General features: G+C 43.0%; 1 protein-coding gene across 4 annotated transcripts in view; it reads right to left on the bottom strand.

The window, feature by feature from the left end:
- COL22A1 (collagen type XXII alpha 1 chain) overlaps positions 1-22,043 on the bottom strand; it is a 287,830-nt gene that overhangs the window by 88,193 nt on the left and 177,594 nt on the right. For all 4 annotated transcript variants that reach the window (XM_085895736.1, XM_085895737.1, XM_085895738.1 and 1 more), the window contains 7 exons: positions 21,765-21,809; positions 19,243-19,320; positions 17,737-17,772; positions 17,204-17,257; positions 16,995-17,039; positions 12,696-12,722; positions 4,628-4,741 (listed from right to left, as the gene is read on the bottom strand). In XM_085895736.1, the coding sequence (XP_085751862.1) occupies positions 4,628-4,741; positions 12,696-12,722; positions 16,995-17,039; positions 17,204-17,257; positions 17,737-17,772; positions 19,243-19,320; positions 21,765-21,809 (399 nt within the window). The remainder of the gene's footprint in view (positions 1-4,627; positions 4,742-12,695; positions 12,723-16,994; positions 17,040-17,203; positions 17,258-17,736; positions 17,773-19,242; positions 19,321-21,764; positions 21,810-22,043) is intronic.

Here is a 22,043-nt window from a genome sequence, read left to right as displayed (position 1 = left end):
TTTCAATAACTAGATTAGATATGTTGGTGTTCAAAAATTGTCCCTTCACAACCAAATTCAGCTTTTTCCAATTTTCTATATCTAATTTTGTGATCTGGATTGAACTGCAAATGGAATGAAATCTCATTACAAAACTGTCATCTGTCGACACACATTGCATAACAGACTATGACATCTTTCAGATGGGGATGTTAGCTAGCTGTATCATCAGCTAGTACTGTATTAATCTGTGGACATTAAAGATCACTTGAAGTGAGTAGGCCATTGTGTACTGGTGCTGTTAAAAAGGTAGTAGCCTGAATGAAATTTAATAAAATTTCTGCCCTGATTATATCCCCAGAATTAAAGATATCGTTTGCACTGGGGCCTTTTAATTCTCCAGGATCCAGTGCTTGGATATGCCATTCCAGTGGTTGGAGACCAGAGGTCCAGCACCTGAAGAACTTGGAGGCCTTGAATGCAAGTTTCATCAACTGTACATTTCGAATTATATGTAGGATTTGTGATGCACTTTTGATAAAAAGGCCAAAACACGTTTCCAGTTGCAGGTCTACTCCTTTAATGGACATTGATTGAAGTATACTAACTGTCAATGACGTATACTAACCATAGAAAGCAGCTGATATTATGGAGGTTAACCCTTAGTCAGAACAAAAAAGGGTGCATTTGCATGACCACAACTTGCATGCATGGTTGTTTTGCTGTGGCATCTCACTCAGATCTCAATCCAACTTAAATGTTCTCAACAGTTAGGTGTTTTAGAGTTTGTGAAATGGCATAGTGGATGGGAGGAGGGTCAGAAGAACAGAAGGATGGGTTACAGTAAACATGATGTGCATGTTTATTTCACATTATTTGCACCATTGTTTTCAGAAAGGCAAAAAGAACAAAAAATTAATCCAGAACACATTGTTTTGACTGAAACTAGGTGCTTCAAAAATAAGTCGAGGGGAAAAGGTTGAGTTACGGATGGAGAGGCGGTAGTGGTTATCACAGGTATTCAAAATTACCTCTTTTTCATTTTAGGACTAATTTTGTGTACAAGCCACATGTCTTATTTTGTCTCAGTAAATGCCAAAATACAAATAATTTTAAACTCTCAATGTCTGACATCTTTCACGATGAGACCAAATCACAAGAACTGTTCGTCTCACATTGCAAAAAGGTTGGGGGACCCTTTCTTGAATTATTTTATCTGTTTTTTTATTATTATTGGGGGGACTCTTTCTTGAATTATTTTATCTGTTTTTTAATTATTATTTTTTCCAGCTCTCTTACAGTCTTGGTCCCTTTTTGCTCTTTTGCATCCTTCCAACTCCTCCAGAAAACGCCCTCCTGGTTAAGCTCCCCAAAAAACAAACACTGCACATCTCCATTATTTTGTTCCTCTTTTCTTCCTCTTGTGGAATTGCCTTCTGGAGATGTTTGAATTTCTCTCTTCCCGGCAGTCGGCTTCAAAACGCAAGTGGTGCACCACAATCCCACGTAAACTCCCATCCATACTTGCAATGTGTTCTACTCCGATTAACCCCACGAATTACAACCATCCTATTTGCAGGTTGCTGTCTTTTTCCCCCTCCCCTCTCTCCTCTTCTCCTGTTTTGTCTTTCTATTTCATTGTGTTCAACTGTATCCCCACTGCCCACTGTCAGTTTGTTCACATTTTGCCCTCCAGCATCTCATTCTTGCAGGAGCTCAGATGTTACACTGTTTAAAGAAAGCTGCTTCTCAAGTCCCTGATTAGGTAATGTAAAATTGTATTGGTTTATACCATGAAAAACATTATCGAGCTCTTTATTAGCTCCACCACCAAAGGTAAATGGAGGTTGTGTCCACTTCTGTTGGGTGGTCGCTAGACTACCGTTATTCTCAGGTTTTCCGTCTGTCTGTATGTATGTAATGGACAGCTCTGGAGGCCAGAGGAGTCAACCGGTTTTGATGAAACTTGACTGGTAGGTTCATACCAGGATCTAGTTGTACGCTTTTGAGCACCGTTGCTATGGACGCCACCGTTGCCTAGCAATGGGACTTTGAAATTTTTGAAAAAAATCCGAAAAATATTTATATATTTTTTTTTCGAAAATCAAAAATCGGCTTCCGCACTTTTATGCGCACTATAATCAAACTCTTTGTCAAAAATTTTCAACCCGATCCGTCAAAAACTGTATGACTAGTATGCAATTATATAGCGACCACCCATGTCGCCTACCGGTTTGTTTGTTTTTCTGTGAGCAAGATATCTCAAAAAAGTTTTGGATGGATTCAGCCAAAACCTGGTGGACAGGTGGATAAATTATATTTTGGTGAAGATACAGATCTGAATATTAGGATTTTCAAAATGATTCTTCACCATTGAAGGATCGGGCCAAGAACGATATACAGTAAAAGGATGATATCTCCCAAAGTTGTGGATAGATTATACAACACATGGTGGATGACTTGGGTAGGTGACAAGAACAAGCTGATTTGATTTTGGTTCTAGTCTGGATGCAGAATTGGCCTATCAGTGGGATACAAAATGTAAACTGTTCAGCCTGGCAGAGATATATGCTCTAACGAGTGCAGCATGCTCTCATTAAGGTGAGATGATCTCTTTAAGTTACTGAATTAATTGGTGTACTGAAAATGATCTCCTTTGGGGTCCTCACACACCAAGCTTTCTAATCTGAAAAACGTGACATTTGCATTTTCCATTAGGCTTTTTCTCATCACTTTGGATTTTCCTTCTAAACTGAGTTTCAACGATCTGTTCTACTTTGTGGAATGACTACTGGTCGAACAGTGATTAAGTTATTGCTGGGCGTAATGGTGTGTGCTTGTAATCTGGATACTTGGAGGCTGGGGTTGGGGGATTGCTTGAGGATGGAAGCCCGTTGGGCTGTGCCAATAGATGGTACACATCAGCCCAGCTGATACAACGGCACCCAACCCTGATTGTCAGGTCAGGCCAGATCAGATCTGTGACTTGCTATGGGTATCATTTAAAACCTGTACAAACCTGTTCATGGTCTAAGTGTCAGCGACGAAATCGACTCCCCCCCGCCCCCAACAGATCTCCCTGGTGTGGAGCATGTATGGACATGAACACCCAGCAGGATTAAATATAAAACTTGCCAAAGGGCGGAGGAGCTTCTTGTGAGCCAACAGCCATCCATATCTGATGCCAACTGCATCTGCGGACGTCCTCTTGCAGTTGGTTACCTTTCAGAGAAGTTTGGTGGGAGGATTTGCACTCTGACCACCACAAAACACTTCACTCGGCAAAACACTCTGTGGTGAGTGTCGGGGTGGTGCTAAGGTGTCATCAGGTTAACCTGAGGCGGTCCCTTCGGGTGGGTGCTGGAATTCCTTATCCCAATGAAATGGGGATGGGCCAGGCATCTGCTGGTGGATGGCCAGATGAAGGCCACTGGAGTATCGGTAGAAAGTGGACGCAGTGACTTGCTGTAAAAGCACATGCTCCCAATGTATGTATGCCTAGTGTTGGCTTAAGGGTTCGGGTGGTGGGCTTTGGATCATAGGGTCCTTAGTTCAAATCCCGCTCAACTGTTGAATTAATACCAGGTAGGGTTAACTCGACCTGTCATCCTTCTGAGGTCGGCAAAATTAATGCCAACATGCTGGTATACTGTGTCGGAGTGGCGACCCGTCCAGGATTGTGTCCAATAGCCAAGGAGACTGGTTCGGCAGCACCAACGCTCTGCACAGAGTATGGTCCCAATCTCCTCTTCCAATGTATGTATGGATGTATGTAGTCCTTAAGTTGGCCCACTATACACTATTCAGTCAATCAATCAAGCCATTATCATTTTAAAAATTAAATTGGTGATTATAATTTAACTAACAGTCTCCCCATCACTTCACTGACGGACCAATAAGTCGTGTTTGCCAAAAATTTTTGGCGACAAATAGAAGGAAAGGAAGACAAATTTACCCATGCATAGAGTGTTTTAAACCCTCCCCATCCTCACTTCCCACTCCACCTGCCAGACCTGATGTCCCATCTCACACATGATGTCCGCTCTCTCACACCAGAAACCTTACACATGATGACAGGCTTTGACAGGCCCCTCCATTTTTTTTTGGAAGGTGGGGGGGGGGGAGAGAAGGAAAAGAGGATGAATTTACCTTTACGAAGAGTGCTTTAACTTCAGCTTTGCCCAGCAAAAAAGGAAACATAATACCCTCTGCCACAACCAGCAGGTGGTGTGGTACGATACACATTTAAAGAGAGAATTTATGCTCCCCCCCTCCCCCGCAACCCCGATTGAGGCTATGTATATATATATATATATATATATATATATATATATATATATATATATATATATATATATATATATATATATATATATATATATATATATATATACAAATATATATACAAATACATTTACATATCTTCCTGATTGACATTTCTACAACTTGCATGCAAGGTAAAGTAAATAGAAACAAAATACCATTCATTTTTAAAACCCCAATCAATTGGAATGTGAAGAAAGGCAATTGTACTATGAAAGTTTCAATTATACAATGATAATCATATCAAAGTGCAGTTTCTTCCACAAATTTTGCTTGCACATTATGAGTGTTTATGAAAATAATCTATCAGGAATCAATCACATACCTTTTCCCCAACAAGTCCATGTTTGCCTGGTTTCCCACTGTGGCCCTTGTCTCCTTTCATTCCAGGTATTCCAGAATATCCAGGGGGGCCAGGAGGACATGTTGTGCATACATCCTAATGAGAGAATGAACAAATTGCTGCGAAAGTATCTGTCTGTATATCCAGTGTTACAGGCAATAATAACAGTGCAGTACAAACATAATATGTGATTGATATATATATATATATATATATATATATATATATATATATATATATATATATATATATATATATATATATATATATATATATATATATATATATATGCCTGGTTTTGGCTTCATGGTTAGGGTGGTGAGCTTGGGATCCTAGGTTCCTGAGTTTAAATCCCCCTCGGCTGTTGAATTAATACCAGGTGAGGTTGACTCCACCTGTCATCCTTCTGAGATCGGCAAAACGAGTACGAGCTTGATGGTAACCTGTGTCAGAGTGGCGACCTGTCCAGGATTGTACCCAATAGCCAAGGAGACTGCTTTGACTGCACCAATGCACTGCACAGAGTACCTGTGTGTACTCTGTGCCTTCCTGTGTGTGTATATATGTGTGTGTATATATGTATATATATATATATATATATATATATATATATATATAAAAATATATAAATAATATATATACATATATATACATATATATATATATATATATATATGTATATATATATATATATATATACATACAGCCTGGTGTTGGCGCAGTGGTTAGGGCAGCGGCTTGGGATCCAAAAGGTCCTGAGGTCAAGCCCCGTTGGGCCACTGAATTAATACACCAGGGGGTTGACTCAGCCTGTCATCCTTCCGAGGTCGGCGAAATGAGTACCAGTGTACTGGGCCAGTGTATACCCCGGTTAAAATAGGTGTACCATATCCCTGTGTCGTAAGAGATGATCAGGGTTGCGTCAGGAAGGGCATCCGGCGTAAAACATGTGCCAAATCACAATGCGGATCATACGGATGATCCGCTGTGGCGACCCCGAAAGGGAGCAGCTGAAAGAAGAAGATATACATACATATATATATATATATATATATATATATATATATATATATATATATATCTATATATACATACATATATATATATATATATATATATACATATATATATATATATATATATATATATATATATATATATATATATATATCTATATATATATATATATACAGTTAAGCCTAAAATTATTCATACCCTATGAAAAATCTGAGAGTTATGCATTTATCTCATACCTACAAGCTGGAGTGGTGGAACTTTCACTTCATCCAAGGACATTTAGTTGGCATGTAGAAATCCACTTGTATTTTGGCTCAACATTATTAGCATAACAATGGAAATGTTAAGATTTCTGTTTTTATGTCTGTCCAAAATTATTCATACCCTATACCAAGTCTCAGAATTGAGGCCAATGTTTGTGATAATGCACAAACTTTTGATATTCCTCAGATTCTTTATAATGTTATGCAATTATTCCAAGATGTGTGCATACAATCTAAATGCATTACAAATGTGGTCTATTGAATGTACAGTGAGGAATATTATAGAACAACACTGCTTTTAGACTATAAATTAAGGGGAGCTGATGCAATCATTCTCAGGTCATTGTCAGCATGGCGAAGAAGAAAGAAGTCAGTGAGGACCTTCGGTTGTGCATTGTGAATGCTCACAAGGAGGGGAAAGGCTACAAAGCTATTTTGAAGCAGTTCCGAGTGCCAGTTGCCACCATACAAAGCATAATTAGGAAGTACAAGGAGTTCCACACTGTAAAAAAAAAACATTGAAGGACGTGGTTGGAGGCCAAAGGTGTCTCCTCGTCTGGCAAGAAAAGTATGGCGACAAGTATGGCGGCCAACAACAATCCACGGATCACTATTAAGGCTCTCCTGAACAACCTTGGCGAGTCTGGGACCAAGATATCAAGGCAGACACTCCAGTGGATGTTGCACAATGGGGGTCTCCATAGATGCCGACCAAGAAAGACTCCACTCCTCCATCCCAGGCACAGAAAGGCTCGTCTAGCCTTTGCAAAAGCTCACCTGGACAAAGATCCAAGCTTTTGCTCCTCAGTTCTGTGGTCGGATGAGACGAAAATGGAGCTTTTCAGGCACAGAGATGTTGCTTTCGTTTGGCAAAAGAAAGGTGAAACATACAACCCTAAGAACACAGTCCCGACTGTCAAGCATGGATGTGGGAGCATAATGCTTTGGGGATGTTTCTCACCCAGTGGGCTTGGCAATCTTGTGAAAGTGGATGGCATCATCAAAAAAGAGCAGTACATCAAGATCCTTGAGGAAAACATCAAACAGTTCACAGAGAAACTTCACCTCGAGGAGCATTGGACATATCAGCAGGACAACGATCCAAAACACACCGCCAAGTCAGTCAAGAAATGGTTCCGGGATAATGATGTAGACGTTCTAGAGTGGCTAAGCCAAAGTCCGGACCTCAACCCAATCGAGAATCTGTGGAGGGAGCTCAAGACCAGAGTGATGGCAAGGAAGCCTTCCAACCTCAAAGACCTGGAGACCTTCGTGAAGGAGGAGTGGGCCAAAATCCCTGGAGAGACATGCAAAAACCTTGTAAGCAAGTATAAAAACCGTTTGGAGGCTATAACCATAAACACAGGCTTTTACATTGATTACTGAATGTGACTTTGAAGTGATCTAAGCAAGGGTATGAATAATTCTGGACATGACATTTTTTTGTAAATCTATCAATAAAATACCCCTGAAACAATGTATTTCTTGAAATGTCTCTTGCAGTGATTCTTTCAGCTGTTTGTCACATTCTTCTTAACTTAAGCCAGAAGAAACTCATTCCTCAAATTACACGATTCAAAATACTCCAAATTTGGTAAGGGCATGAATAATTTTGGGCTTAACTCTATGTATGTATGTATGTATGTATGTATGTATGTATGTATGTATGTATGTATATTGTTGCGGCTGTGGAAATTCGCAAACCACCATTCAGGGCCCGTAGGTGAGATATCTCTAAGTACATGTGTAGTTAGCCCCAAACCCATTGTATAGAGGGAACTTATGTGATTCATTCGGGCTGCAATGCTTTGAGATAGCCGTTTTTCTGTTCTATCTTCATTTTGAACCAACCACGTCTCAACTGCCATCACACAACAACCACCTTCACCACCACGCCAGCCATCGTCACCAACTACAACCACGCTCCAACCCTCGGACAACGACAACAACGCCACCTTCGCCTCTCTCCTTCTACGGCCATTCCCGCACCACCTGTGAACACTGAGCGTCGGGCTGTCTTGGGCCCGTTCAGCGATACGCACCGAGCCGCGAGCGCAAATAGCGGCCGTTCCGATGAAAATTCGGATCACAAACGCTACATGCCCACTTCCACTCCATCCAGTTAGCAAGCGCGGGGCGGCTTGGCCCCGCCTCCAGGCGCGTCTGCGTGAAATCGATATATGCAAATTCTAGGATCAGGGGAGATTCATGCCCCCTTTCCTCCGACCAATGGGCGAGCGTGGCTCCGCCCCCAAGGTCATCCTGATCTGGATATTTGCATATTAGCTGATCCTGCTGGCCTATAAGAAGGCGAGCGCAAGGCGAATGAAGTGAGTCGAGTCGGGTGGCCAAGTCATCGGTGTGTCATCGAGTTGGGTTCTGGAGTCGGCTGAGAAGAGTTGCGGGAAGAGGCAAAGGAGCTCAGGTCCGAGGCGAGAAGGACGGCGGTCGGCGACGAGGTCGCGGTGTGGGATCGCTCGTCGTGGGACCCAAGCCAGCCAGCCATTCTCCTCCCCCAGGGCATCAACAATTCCCCCTTTCCCCCGCGCTGAGATAGTGCAAAAAGGGGGCCCCGTTCCCACCCCACTCCAAACGTCGTGCCAACGAAACCCGCCAAGGAGCACGGAGTCGGGGCACAGCCACGCGGCCACATCTGCGGCTCGTCTGCCAACGCATCACGAGGACGTGGGTAGGACCCCCCCCCCCGGTCTCGCGGGCCTGGTCGCTCCTTCAGGTCATGCGCACATATTGGCCTACAGGCCCATCTGCCCCCTTGTCTATGAGGGTGGCTTCTTTCCTTTGCTTTTGAGTCAATGTGTGTTGGCGCCGTCTGTAAAGTAGAACTGTATAAGTGTTGCCGTGTGTGCGCGTAGTCGGTAGTAACTCTGCGTCGTTGTTGCTTTTGTTTTGGTTGCTATATGTGCATTTTGACTGTATAGCTGTATATGTTTGCTTTCCGTGTGCCAGGAAATAAATGTGCATTGTGTGAACTGTTTTCCCATTTCGCTTCGTCTTTTCTTTATTGACCCTCCATCCTGCTTCACGTAAAGGGTTCGTAGTGGGCTTAATATGCCCGGTAATTAATCGGAACCGTCGAGGCCGACGGTAACACCGCTCGGTTATCACTGGAGCACGGAACGGACCGCTTAACCGGTTCGTGTCCGGAGTCGGCCTGTGGTGCGGTACGATCGCCCGGTCGACCATCCGCGCAGGTACTTAGGTAGATCGAATTTGGCGAGCAACCCTATCCTGCGTGGGTGGGCAATTGGCACGGTCGTGGTAGGGTTAAACCCCCACCCGTGACTAGCTCCCGGCGTTGTTCCGAGAGGGTCACGACTGAATTGTCCGTCCGGTGGGCGACGTGCCGCGATCCGAGTTACGCGGCCGTCCGCACGTCGGCAGGCGCAAATTCGCAACACTGGTGTCAGGAGTGGATTCGAATCCCTCCCGCCTCCAAGCTAAATTCACGGGGAATCGGTTCAGGGGTGAGAGGAGCGACCCCCGATTCCCTCCAAATTATGAGCAGGCTAAATTAACCCGTTACGAGAAATAAGATAGAGTCTCAAGGCGAGCGGGAGCTGGGGGTATTAGAAATGGATGTAGAATTGTGTGAATCCATGGCCCAGGATGGAGACCCCGAGCAGGAAATATCTATTGTGCAGGAACAGTTTCCCCCCCAACTGAACCCAGAGCCCAAAATGGGCACAGCGGCAGAGGCCACGGTGTATGACACCCCCCACCCCGCCTCCGTCAAAGTCCTCCCCCAGTCCCCGGCGGACCCACGCCTGAGGGTGAAGCAATTGCCGCAGACCCACTTAACATGGGCCAGGTAAACATGATTTTACAAGCGATAAGCGGAATGGAAAACAAAATGAATGCCAAGATGGAGGAAATGCGGGGTGAGATGCAGCAAATAGGCCGAAGCCTGCAGGTGGGCATGAAGGTAATAGCGTGCAGTGAAGTGCGGACAACAGCGGAGTGTGTAATGGCGATGCCACATGTGGTAGCAAACGAGCTGGGAGGGAGTGCAACGGTTGTCAGTCCCGCGGTGAAGGCGGGTGAGGAGAAAATAATTCGGGAGACCTGTTGGGAGAGACACGTGGAGGTGACGGAAACTGTGACGGTGACACAAGGGGAAAAACTAATCGGGGTAACGGAGACCGAAACGTGTGAGACGAGACACGAGGTGACGACGAAAAGAATAAAATGTATAGAGACACGGGAGATAGAGAGTGAATTGGACGGGGTTAGTGACGAACACACACACATTGAGGTAGTGGAAGACCATGAGGGGGAGCTGGCGGACTGGTTAGAGACCCGGTGCGGGCAGCTGGATGGCCTCCTCCAGGAACAAGGGGAGGGAGTATGCCCCCTTGAAGCGATTCATGACCAGGTGGGTTCGGTCGTGCTTTGCGGGGTCGAGGGGAGGAGTGCTGCGAACGGGTGCACGCCGAGCTTGGGGGTATAGAGGCCCCGGAACCCCTAGTGGGGACACGAATCCCCAGTGTGGTTGTCCCTGCATGTGTGGTGAAAGTTGTGAGTGCGCCCCCGTGTGTGGAAGCGACCCTGTGTGCGAGTGGTGTGCTCGCAAGTGTGCCGAAGTGCGTGCCTCCCAGCACGCCGTGTGTGTGGATGAGGCACCGCGTGTGAGTGTCACCGCGTGTGTGAGTGAAAGGGTCCGTGTGAGAGAGACCGTGTGTGTGAGAGAGCGGTATGTAAGGGAGATGTCGGTCGGCATGCGTGGGCACGCAGCCGCGCCTCTGAGCGTGAATGTAATGGAGTGGTGTATGAGCGTCGTAACACGCAGGTGTACGTGGGTGGAATGGCGATAGAGACGGTGACAGAGAGACAAGGGCCGGGTAGCGACCGTAGCGGTTTCGGGGACCGCACCGGGTTCACCCAGCAGCGAGCGCGAGGTCCGTGCTGTGCAACGCATGAGGCCGCCACGTGCTCGCTTGCGGGAGTGAAGCCCGGTCCGGAAACGAGCACGGTGAATGTTCAAAAAAAAAAAACGAGGATAGCTTCAGCGAACTATACCGCTGAGGTTGTTTGCATTGATCAAATTCTCCCGAAGAGTACTTGACTGAATCGGGAATCGATTTTTTAATAATTTTTTTCGTAGCCAGATTTGAACGAAACTTGATACTGCACACCACAGCAAATAAATGACAGCAGATAAATGCTGCAATATGGGGTGAAGATGATCACTCAGTGCCATTAAGTAGCGATTGGCATTGACCTTTCCTTCTGAGGGAATGAATGCACCCAAACCATGCCAGGAAAACGTGTCCCACATTACAGAACCACCAGAACCCTTCACTGTTGGTACCAAGCACTCAGGGTTGTTGAGTTCTTAAGGTTGGCGCCACACGTGCACTTGTTCGTTTGTCAGGAATATGGTGAGGAATGAGTCATCTAACCATTTCACATTTCTCCACTGCTCGGTAGTCCAATACCTGTGATCCTTGCACCACTGCACGCACAAACGTGCATTTCCAGGTGTGATCAGTGGTTGGTGCATTGCAACCCGACTGTGGCATCCCATTTTGTGGAGTTCTCGGCAGATCATATTTTTAACTAAACTGGCCGCTCATGAACCAGGTTGAAATTTACAGTGAATTGATTTGCAGTTGCTCGCTTGCTTCACCTTGCACTTCAAATTTATGTGTGGATATCACGATCCTGGAGTATACGTTTAGACCTACTGTTGCCCTTTGCTGATGTCTTTCCCTTGGAATTCCATGCCTACATCACCTGAGGCACTGTTGCTCATGAAATCTTAGCAAGTTGAGCTGTCTTTGTCAATGAAGTGCCTGCCAAATGTGCCCCAACAATCACCCCTCCTTAAAAGTCACAGGTGTCCTTTTGCAGCAATTCTAGTCATAATTATGGGCAACCAGGCCTGTGCAGCATTTTTATACATGACCCTAAACACGCTGGGGTGTCATTTGGTTGATTAACACATTGGCCACACCTGTGTGGAGCAATTGCTTTCAATATACTTGGTGTCCCTCATTTACCCAGGTGTTTGTATTTTTTGTGCACTACCTGGATATATTGAACACTCCAACTTGGTAATGCAGCATGCGCATATGATGTCCTATTCAGAGTCCGAAGAGCCGTTTTATATTTAATTTATTTCAGAGTCGGAAGAGCGAACCCCCACCTCATAACGGCTGATCATCAGGGCAGAGACAATGTGTTTGTTTGGGGGACGATGTTTATTAGTCATAGGTGATGCAGCCTTTGCTATTATGGGATTTGATATGTGCCTTGCTCTCTCACAAAGTTAGGGGGTTCGATTTGTATTTAATGGAACTTAGCTTGGTTCCCAGAAACAAATTTGCAGTGTGTTGTCCTGATGAGCTCATAGTTAGGGTGAAACCAGTTGGAAGCATGTGTTCCATGAATTAGTTTAATTGTGACCATTTGATCTCAGTCTTCAAAAGACCTGAGTAGGCTTACATGTAAGCCTTTCAAATTTGGAGGTGATGTAGTGGTTTACATCTGCATCTGATGTCAGTGTCATGATGTATTCAGAGTCTGAAGCGCGCACGCACGCACACACATTAAAGTACAATTTATCTCGGAGTTACGCCTCCCTTTCAAAAATATTATTGGCATAAACTTCTCTCATGCATTGATTGAATCAGTTTCTTGAGTATTCATAACACTTTAATGTCTGAATTTAGTGAAAATGCACAGGAAAATTAGGATATATGGACAAAATGAGGTGCATAAAATGCAGGTGTTTGTGGATTATACTGTACCTTTGAGAAAGTCTGTGAGAGAGCAGCCTGCAAAGTAAGTAAATAAATGAATAAACAATAATATGTAATAATATATATAACAATGCAAAATTTTATAACCCTGTTTATGAAACAAAAATTGAAATTAAGTCATTACAATGCAATTGTGTCGATTCGGGTGTTTTGAAGACATTAAAAATTCTAAAGGGATCGGGATTACCAGACAATATATCAGCTATTTCAGTGATGCATGATAACACAACAGCAATAATCAATAATCAATATCACTGGATGAAGATAGGGAATCCTTTAGATTCTTCCAGGGGGATGATCTTGCCGCATTTTTGTTGTTTATAATAGTGATCAATGCCTGAACCGTAGGTGGAGCACTGAATGAATGATCTTGCAATTAAGAAACAAAGTCCATTGGGACTTCTATATTATTTAGAGTTCCTATTAAATCTCGATGATGTTCTGTAGAATTGTATGCTTTTTTTTGTATATTTGACTTTGCTCCTAAATGGGGGTAAATGGAGCAGATATTTTACAATTTCAATGAATGAGATCGATTTGTCCTGTCACATGACATTGCTACTCAAGCACCTGCATGACTAAATGCAGTAGATTGTGATCATCAGTGTGTGTTTTGGACAAAAGTCAGGAGACAAACAAGGACCCATTACATATACGTCATATTTCCTCTCTGCCACAAGCGTGTCTTTGAATCACTGTTTTCTTTTTGCAGACAAAGTCAAGGATCATGGAAGAACTAGAACACAGAACAAATTAGGATTCAAACAGTCCAAAGAAAAAGCCAAAGAACATCCAATGAAAAAAACGGTTTTGGATGGGGGATGATCTGAGATGGTGGTGTACAGCTATTTCGAAGAACGGTTGGGAAGAATTAGAATGAAGAAAATGTGGAAGTTGGCTCCATAGGTGGAAAAAAAGAGAAATGAATGAGTGGAAGTAAGTGGTGATCCTGGAATTTGGGAGTTTCACCAGTGAGGGGGTTGCTGGTGGACCGAGTGCACCATGCAATAAATTGGGAGGGGGTAGACAAATCACGGATGGGGCAGAGGTTGCAAGACCCGAAAGAAGGAGGTAGAAGACAGAACACCGGCCTGTCTGCGATGGCAAATTAATAGGCCCATAGACTCAGCCTCATTGGAAGATATTATTACATTTAATATTATTGGCCATATCCTGCTCACATTTTGTTTTCGCTTGCCTCGTTATTCTTCACTAGCCTTTGCTTTCTCCGATGCTGATATATGTCCAACTCCTGTCTAGTTATTTGTAGATAATAAATATCTTTTGCTTATCCTTAAAAGCACTGCTTACCTCCCTATTCAACCGCCCTGGTCTCTTTCTGCCTCGATCATTACACCTCACTGGATAATACTTAATCTGTATACAGCACATTTGCTCCTTAAAGGTTGCCCATTTCTCTAATGCCGATTGTCATTCTGTTAACTTTTCCCAAATTCGAGCACCAAACCCTCTCCTCATACTCTCAAAATGTGCCTTTATCCTGAAATTGTGTAGACTTGCTCTCCTATCCCAAACTCTAACTCTTAACAGAATCCTTGCACACACTATGCTATGGTCATTTGTCCCGAAATGCTCTCTAACTTCTACCTCCTCCACCATGGAGCATTACATGAAAACAGGTCTAACATGACACTTCCTCACGTGGGCTTACCTACAAACTGGTTTAAAAAAAGCAATTCTGGACTAGATCGATGAAATCCTTATCTGCTCTGCCCTTTCTCTGTGCGTGGACCCAATCTATCCCTGGCAAATTAAAATCCCGCATAATACTCTTCCCTTACCACGTGCCCTTCAAAATTATCAATGAACCCTCCTTTTCTGCATTTCCCTCACACCAGGATCCCTATAAAAGCATTCTATGAATATCATATTATTCTTACAATCTCTGTCTACATAGAATCCTCTCCATTGATTCATTCCTTTTCTGTAGACACAATATTGGCTTTTACCCACATTGCTACAGCCCTCCTGTTTTACCTTTCCCCTCACACCTATGCACCTTGCCACCTTCTGGTACTGTCCTCCAATTTCTTTCCTCAATAAACCACGTCTCACTTACTGCAACTATATTATGCTCCATGCTATCGACTTTAGCTTCAAGCTCTTCATCTTATTATTTAAACTCTTGGCGTTGGTGCAAAATTTTTAAAAAACTTTTCCCTTCCCACAATTATTTTTTGCTGCCTGGCATTACCAATCATGTCATCAGTAGTAGTTCCTTCATTTTTAGCCTCTCCAACCTACTCTCGCCAAAATAAAACCCCTCAATTCCCACTTCAACCCTTGTTGCCTTTTTTTTTTAAACATGATCTAGGGCTTGTAGTGGAGCCGCCTGATAGAAACAAACACAAACACAAACACAGACACAAACACACACACACACACAGCCACTGAGCTTGGGGACAGTGCCGTCACTTTCCGGGCAGCTATGGGTACCAGCGCCGTCACAATAATGTCACCGTCTTTCTCAACGCAGTCATCGGAGCATTTCCCAAGGAGGAATTTCCGGCTCCCCATGGGCGCCAACCTGTTTAGCATCTGGCTATCATTCTGGAAACACTGTCATTGCTCCCAATATGATTCATATTGCTTCCTAAACCACAAAATATTGCTACCTACACCATTCTTGCAACCATAGGTTGACGTCTATCACTCTATTGATTATATTCCCTTTCCTATTCTCAGAAGATTACTGGAAAACATTACTTCACAACCCTTTGCTTTCAGTCGGCTATCCACGACCTAGTACCTCTTTTCCAAATTCTCCGAATAACCTTTCCCTATATAATTTGCTTTTATGTGTATCACAGTGAATGTTTTCCTGCCATAATCTGCCTCAATGTAATTGAGCCTTCCTTCAATATCCCGAATTCCCATTCCTTCAAAACAAGACACAACTCTGTTTCTATGATCATTCCTGCAGAATGAAGAATACACTATACATATTAAATATTTTCATCACCATTAAAAACATTTTTAATGTTTTTTATAAAAAAAACAACATGACTTAATCCCCACATATCTCCACCTCATCCTCATCCTTGCCTGAACTCACTTCAACCTCACCCTTGCCTGAACTCACTTCAACCTCACCCTTGCATGAACTCATTTCAACCTCACCCCTGCCTGAACTCGATTCAACTTCAAGCCTGCATGAACCCGCTCCAACCTCACTCCTGCCTGAACTCGCTCCAACCTCACCCTTGCCTGAACCCTCTCCAACCTCACCCTTGCGTGAACTATTTTCAACCTCACCCCTGCCTGAACTCGCTTCAACTTCAACCATGCCTGAACTTGCTACAATCTCATCCTTGTCTGAACTTTATTTAACTTCAACCCTGCCTGAACTCGCTTCAACTTCAACCATGCCCGAACTCACTCCAACCTCACCCTTGCCTGAACTCGCTTCAACCTCACTTTTGCGTGAACTCATTTCAACCTCAACCCTTCCTGAACTCGACTCAACTTCAACCCTGCCTGAACTTGCTCCAACCTCACCCCCGCCTGTACTCACTTCAACCTCACCCCTGCCTGAACTCACTTCAACCTCACCCCTGCCTGAACTCACTTCAACTTCACCCTTGCCTGAACTCACTTCAACCTCACCCCCACCTGAACTCATTTCAACTTCAACTCTGCCTGAACTTGCTCCAACCTCACCCCCGCCTGTACTCACTTCAACCTAACCCCTGCCTCAACTCACTTCAACCTAACCCCTGCCTCAACTCACTTCAACTTCACCATTGCCTGAACTCACTTCAACTTCACCCTTGCCTGAACTCACTTCAACCTCACCATTGCCTGAACTCACTTCAACCTCACCCCTGCCTGAAGTTGATTCATCTTCACCCTGCCTGAACTTGCTTCAACCTCACCCCTGCCTGAACTCGCTCCAACCTCACCCCCGCCTAAAATCACTTCAACTTCACCCCTGCCTGAACTCGATTCAACTTCACTCTTGCCTGAACTCTCTTCAATCTCACCATTGCCTGAACTCACTTCAACCTCACCATTGCCTGAACTCACTTCAACCTCACCCCTGCCAGAAGTTGATTCAACCTCACCCCTTCCTGAACTCGCTCCACCCCATTGGCTTTACCTTACAACGTTTTTTAAAAATCAGATCTGATGAGATGACAATCAAATTTTTGTCACATCTCATGATAAGTCAAAGTTATGTCAGCATTGTTTCAGAGACAAAGAAAATTTATAATAACAACAAACCAAAACCTTTCATGAAGTTTCAAAATAGCTACAAGTACATACTGGTTTTCCTGGTACTCCTGGCAAACCATCCTTTCCTGGTGTGCCCTGGGGTCAGCACATAGTAACGTGTAAGGTCATAGACAGCAGTTGGCCGTTCAAGCTGTTAAAGCAAACATCTTTGGCAAAATAGATGTCAAGTAGGAATAAAAACCTTCCCACAATATCTGTAAAGATGCACAAGTATTCAGAATTCCTGAAAACAGACTTACATCCAAACCAGGGATCCCTGGCTGTCCGGTATTTCCGGGTGGTCCTTGTGGTCCCTGGATAAATACAAGAGAGAGACTTGTCATATTTTCGTTGATTAAAAACCTCACAAATCCACCATGTAAAAGCAAAGGTTTTCTTTGATTAAATAATTTCCACAGCTCAAGAAAGCCAAATCTGATCTCAAAGTTGAAACAGCATTGTCTTGAAAGCACGAAATGTAATGAAATGGCAGCAGAAAAAAACAGAGGTTTTCATTAGCATAGAGATGATATATTGAAGACAGCAATCCCCCCAAAAATCCTCATGGGGCAATTATACTTGTTGTGAGGGAGATGGAATTTTCACATGCATCTTGAATCTGCACCGCGTTGGTTTCAAATAATGAAATAATGAGATGGTTTCTGTTTTATTATTGGATTAATGCTTTCATGGTTTTCACTAATGCGGATAAATACACAGAGACATGCACTTTATGACAACGTGAACAACTCTGTGGTGCAATAGTTTTTTTTATGGGAAACAAAATTCTCACCACAGGACCTCGATCTCCAGGTGAGCCAGGAGCACCCTTGGTTACAAAAAAAAGAAGGAAAGAAATGGTTTTGTTTACATAACTGAAGTGAACATGCAAAATTTGTATTCTCATCCTCTGTTTATTTAATGAGGCATAAGGGGAAAGTGGAAAGAGCAGGTAAATTGTGTTGGGCTTGCAGAATTTGTGTGATAATCCACCATCAAAAACTGGGATTAAATGGGTTATACACCATAATTACAACTACTACTACTTTTAATGGCACCAAATATTCCCACCTCCTTACGTGGTCGGTCAGGGAACGGTTTAAGCCCATCAATACTGGACCGGTTGGCCAGTAATTACGTGAGACAGATGGTGGCAGGGATTTATAATTTGTTCAGGGTGTTGGCAATCATGTGCCTACCCATCACAAAAGACATCATGGGATCATTAACATCCAGCAAGGATCAGTTCTGGTCAACAGATCCTCTGGTTTTACGTCATTTTGATGGACGCCACCATTGATGCCTCACCTTGCATGTAAAACACCTGGTTAACAATTTAGAGCCGAGCCATAATTTAAACCTGGGTTAGAAAGCTGAAAGGCGAGTGTGCATGCCTCCAAGCTAACCTGCAAGCCCCCTTAAATAAGTTAATCTAGCAGAGTACCCATCCAACAGGAGATCGTGTTCCAAGCGTGCAACACGTTCTTATGATATGTCCCTTTATTTGGACAGTGTATAGGCAATGGACCGCTGCCTCGATCACTCCCAAAAATAAAAAAATAAAAAACAACACAGGTTACATATATGAAGCAAATACATGCATACCGCTTATGTGCATATATAATACATCATGGTTATATAGCTCGGATAATTCCAATTGCACTGGCTCATAGGCTGACATCAGATACATGAAGCCTCAGGACTGAATTAGCCTGAGGTCGACACATACTGTTGCTTTCACGAGACCCATGATGCCTATCGGTTCCAACCTTTCCATATTTGATCATCCTTTTAAGAGTCACTTAACTTGCTTTACACTGAACGGAAAATTTATAGGGAGGGTATGCAGATTGTGAATAAAACACTCCTGAAGATGTCTTAGGCTTACCCAAAATGGTGGACATATGATGTTTTTTTTCAGGTTACAATTGTGGGTGGCATCAGGCCAGCTGTCCAAGAAATTGGTATAGTGGACATATACATATAAACACTTGCTCCATTATACAGTATACTGTATCGAGAATATTGAAGATTAATTTTTGCAATGAACGACGATGAGGACAATAACAGTGGAGGGCTCGGTGTTTTAACGATCATACTGTAATTGCGTTTTGAGGGGTGGGTTTCAAAGGGTTTTCTTCATTTGCACCTGAGAATCCTTGTGCTGTTTTATCGACACTTAACAATTCAACATACAAGTACAATCAGGTATAATAGCACATGATGATATTAATTTTAAGGTTGTTGGCCTTACGACGGATACCCTGTGTCTCATTCTCATAGTGTTTGCAAAACTTACCCGACGTCCAGGAGCTCCAACAGTTGCAGTAATTTTCTCTCCCGGTTGCCCAGGAATTCCTGGCAAGCCGGTCTCACCCTGGAAAACATGCAAGAAATGGCCCATGGCATTTCAAAACAAAACAATGAACACAATGTGCATTTTTTCATTTAAGGTTGTAAACCATCAGATGTCATAATTTTCTGGTCAATTCTTGGACAGTAGTACTGAGTTTTTGAAATGTGAGTGCCATTTATTTTAAATAATCAATACATATTTATGTATAGCAATTAAGGATCAGTTGAACGAAGACATGGGATCTGCTATTTAAGTTGTCCTGTGAAAAACACAAAATAGAAAAAGTCAATATTAATAGTACATAGAATGCACTCAAGGGAGGTGCTGACTCACGCCGTTGTTTTATGTTCGTGAAATACCGCCCCAGATGGCACTAACCTATGCTGTTGCATGGCCACCGTGTGAGTAAATGTAATCCTTTGCTGATTTTTATTTTATATTTTCTTTGTGAGCTTAAAGTTGAACTTGTCCGAGACATTCACAATACGAAAGTCTATGCCAAATTTGGGGATTCTAGCTTCCATAATTGTTCAGTTATTTTTCCGACAGACAAACCCACAGAAGAGATTATCGCAATACTAACGTGTGATCGCTACTGCTGGGGCATGAGCAATAACTACACAAAACAAATTTGAATATTGTCAGGAGATGGTTATGCTTGGTGTTGGCTTGATGGTTAGGGTGGTGGGTTTGGGATCATCGGATCCTGAGTTCAAATCCCAGCCAGCTGGTGAGTAAATACCAGGTGGGATTGACTCAGCCTGTCATTCTTCTGAGGTCGGCAAAATGAGTGTCAGCATGCTGGTATACTGTGATGGAGTGGCGACCCGTCCAGGAGTGCACCCAATATCCCAGGAGACTGCTTCGGCAGCACCAACGCTGTGCACAGAGTATGGTCCCAATGGATGGATGGGAGATGATTAATTAATTAATTGCTCATATGCATCATTGGATTGCAAAAGAAAAACGTTTGCAAAAAAAACAAACAAACGTACTGTCGTTTCTTTTTCGAAGGAAGGTTTTTTTGTCGATGAACATATTTTATGAAGACTGGTTATTATAACAATGATTTGTTACACTGAACTCTGAAAAATCGTGATTAATTATATAGATGACCCTCTTAACATCCCGGATGCCATGAACATGAACAAACTGCCATTTTATACGACATGATAAATCAAATGTACAATCACATGAACAGGACAGGTCACTGTGAAGTCAACCCTGGAATTTAATAAATGACAGGTGCTGTATCCTTATATCAACACAGGACATTTTCGTAACATGGAAGAGACATTGGTATAAAAAAACCCATCGATATGCTGGTCTCGGTTAAGGTTGGTGTAGAAGTAGCACACTTGATATGCAGTTGTCTCATATGGGTTTAATTTCTGACCTGAGTATAAACTGTGCTTCTCAGGCAGGGTATTGCATCACAAAGTGTGCCATTCATTGGATGGGTGATAAACCTGGGTGTCTCATCATCTCCTAGCAATGGACAACCTACTTAAATATGATCATTATATCTCAAAGCAAACCTCAGAATTAAGATTGGGGAATTGTGAGAATTTTAGGATTTTTTTCCCCTTTCTCAATAAAGTGGGAAATCACTGAAAGTATGACATCACTGAAAGTCCAGAAACACTGTAGCTAATTGATAAAGATACGTGATATATTCATATCTTTTTGATTAAAATCTCACAAGACATGAGAGGGGTACTGTGGTTTTAATCTTAGAAAGCCATGAAGAAGAAGAAGAAGAAGAAGAAGAAGAAGAAGAAGAAGAAGAAGAAGAAGAAGAAGAAGAAGAAGAAGAAGAAGAAGAAGAAGAATAGGAAGAAGAAGAAGAAGAAGAAGAACCACTCTATTCATGTCTTCAGTCAAATCGGGCTGCTGAGTCAGTTTTCCATTGGCTTGGGGGCACAAACCTGGATGGGTTGCCACTCTGATGCAGGACACCAAAACGGCTCATTCTTCACATGAAACTGGTACTAATTTTGCTGAACTCGGAAGGATGACAGGATGAGTGAAACCACCTGGTGTTATGTAACAGCACGACAGGGACTCAAACTAAGACCTTAAGCCAGCCACCTTAACCATTAAGCCTACACCAGACTTCAGAAAGCAAAGCAGAAATGTAAACATGGCTATCTGATAAGACTCCAATTGTGACAAGCTTTAATGGCATTAAATAGTATCAAGGTACAAAAACAGAATACATTCGCTTTCCATCAATTGTAGCACAATTGCAAGCTCCCTTTTTGTATTTTTTTCTCTCCTTGTTCATTTGTTTTTGCCTTGAAAAAAGTGGGGGAGAGGTCGGTGGGAGGGAAGGGTAAGTGGAACTCCACACTCTCTGGAGTCACAAATTTTTCATTTAATGGCCACTACACAAAACAAATCTGTTCTTTATACAGAGACTCTACTGAAGTATTTTAATGATTGATGTTGATGTAAAGGCTTACCAGTAAACCTGGAGGCCCAGGAGAGCCAGGTCTTCCATCAGCACCCTGTAGTCAGAGAATTAAATTATAAATGAAATCAACATTCATCAAAGGTAAAAATTATCAAGCCACATTAATCTACTGACAAATAAGGCTGTAAAGTCACCAACTAAATAAAAATTGTAGAATGAATAACTATTCTTGCTTGTGAAGGCTCATGTCGCCCTACATTGGCAAACAGGCAGAACAATATGGATGGAATCAACAGAACACTGATCAAAGTATGCTAACTGCCATGAG

The sequence above is a fragment of the Eptatretus burgeri genome, chromosome 9 (assembly GCF_056783735.1).
Source record: "Eptatretus burgeri isolate ZD-2024b chromosome 9, Ebu_testis_v1, whole genome shotgun sequence".
NCBI lineage: Eukaryota > Metazoa > Chordata > Myxini > Myxiniformes > Myxinidae > Eptatretus > Eptatretus burgeri.
The sequence above is the reverse complement of the archived record's forward strand: the minus strand, read 5'-3'. Positions and strand labels throughout refer to the sequence as shown.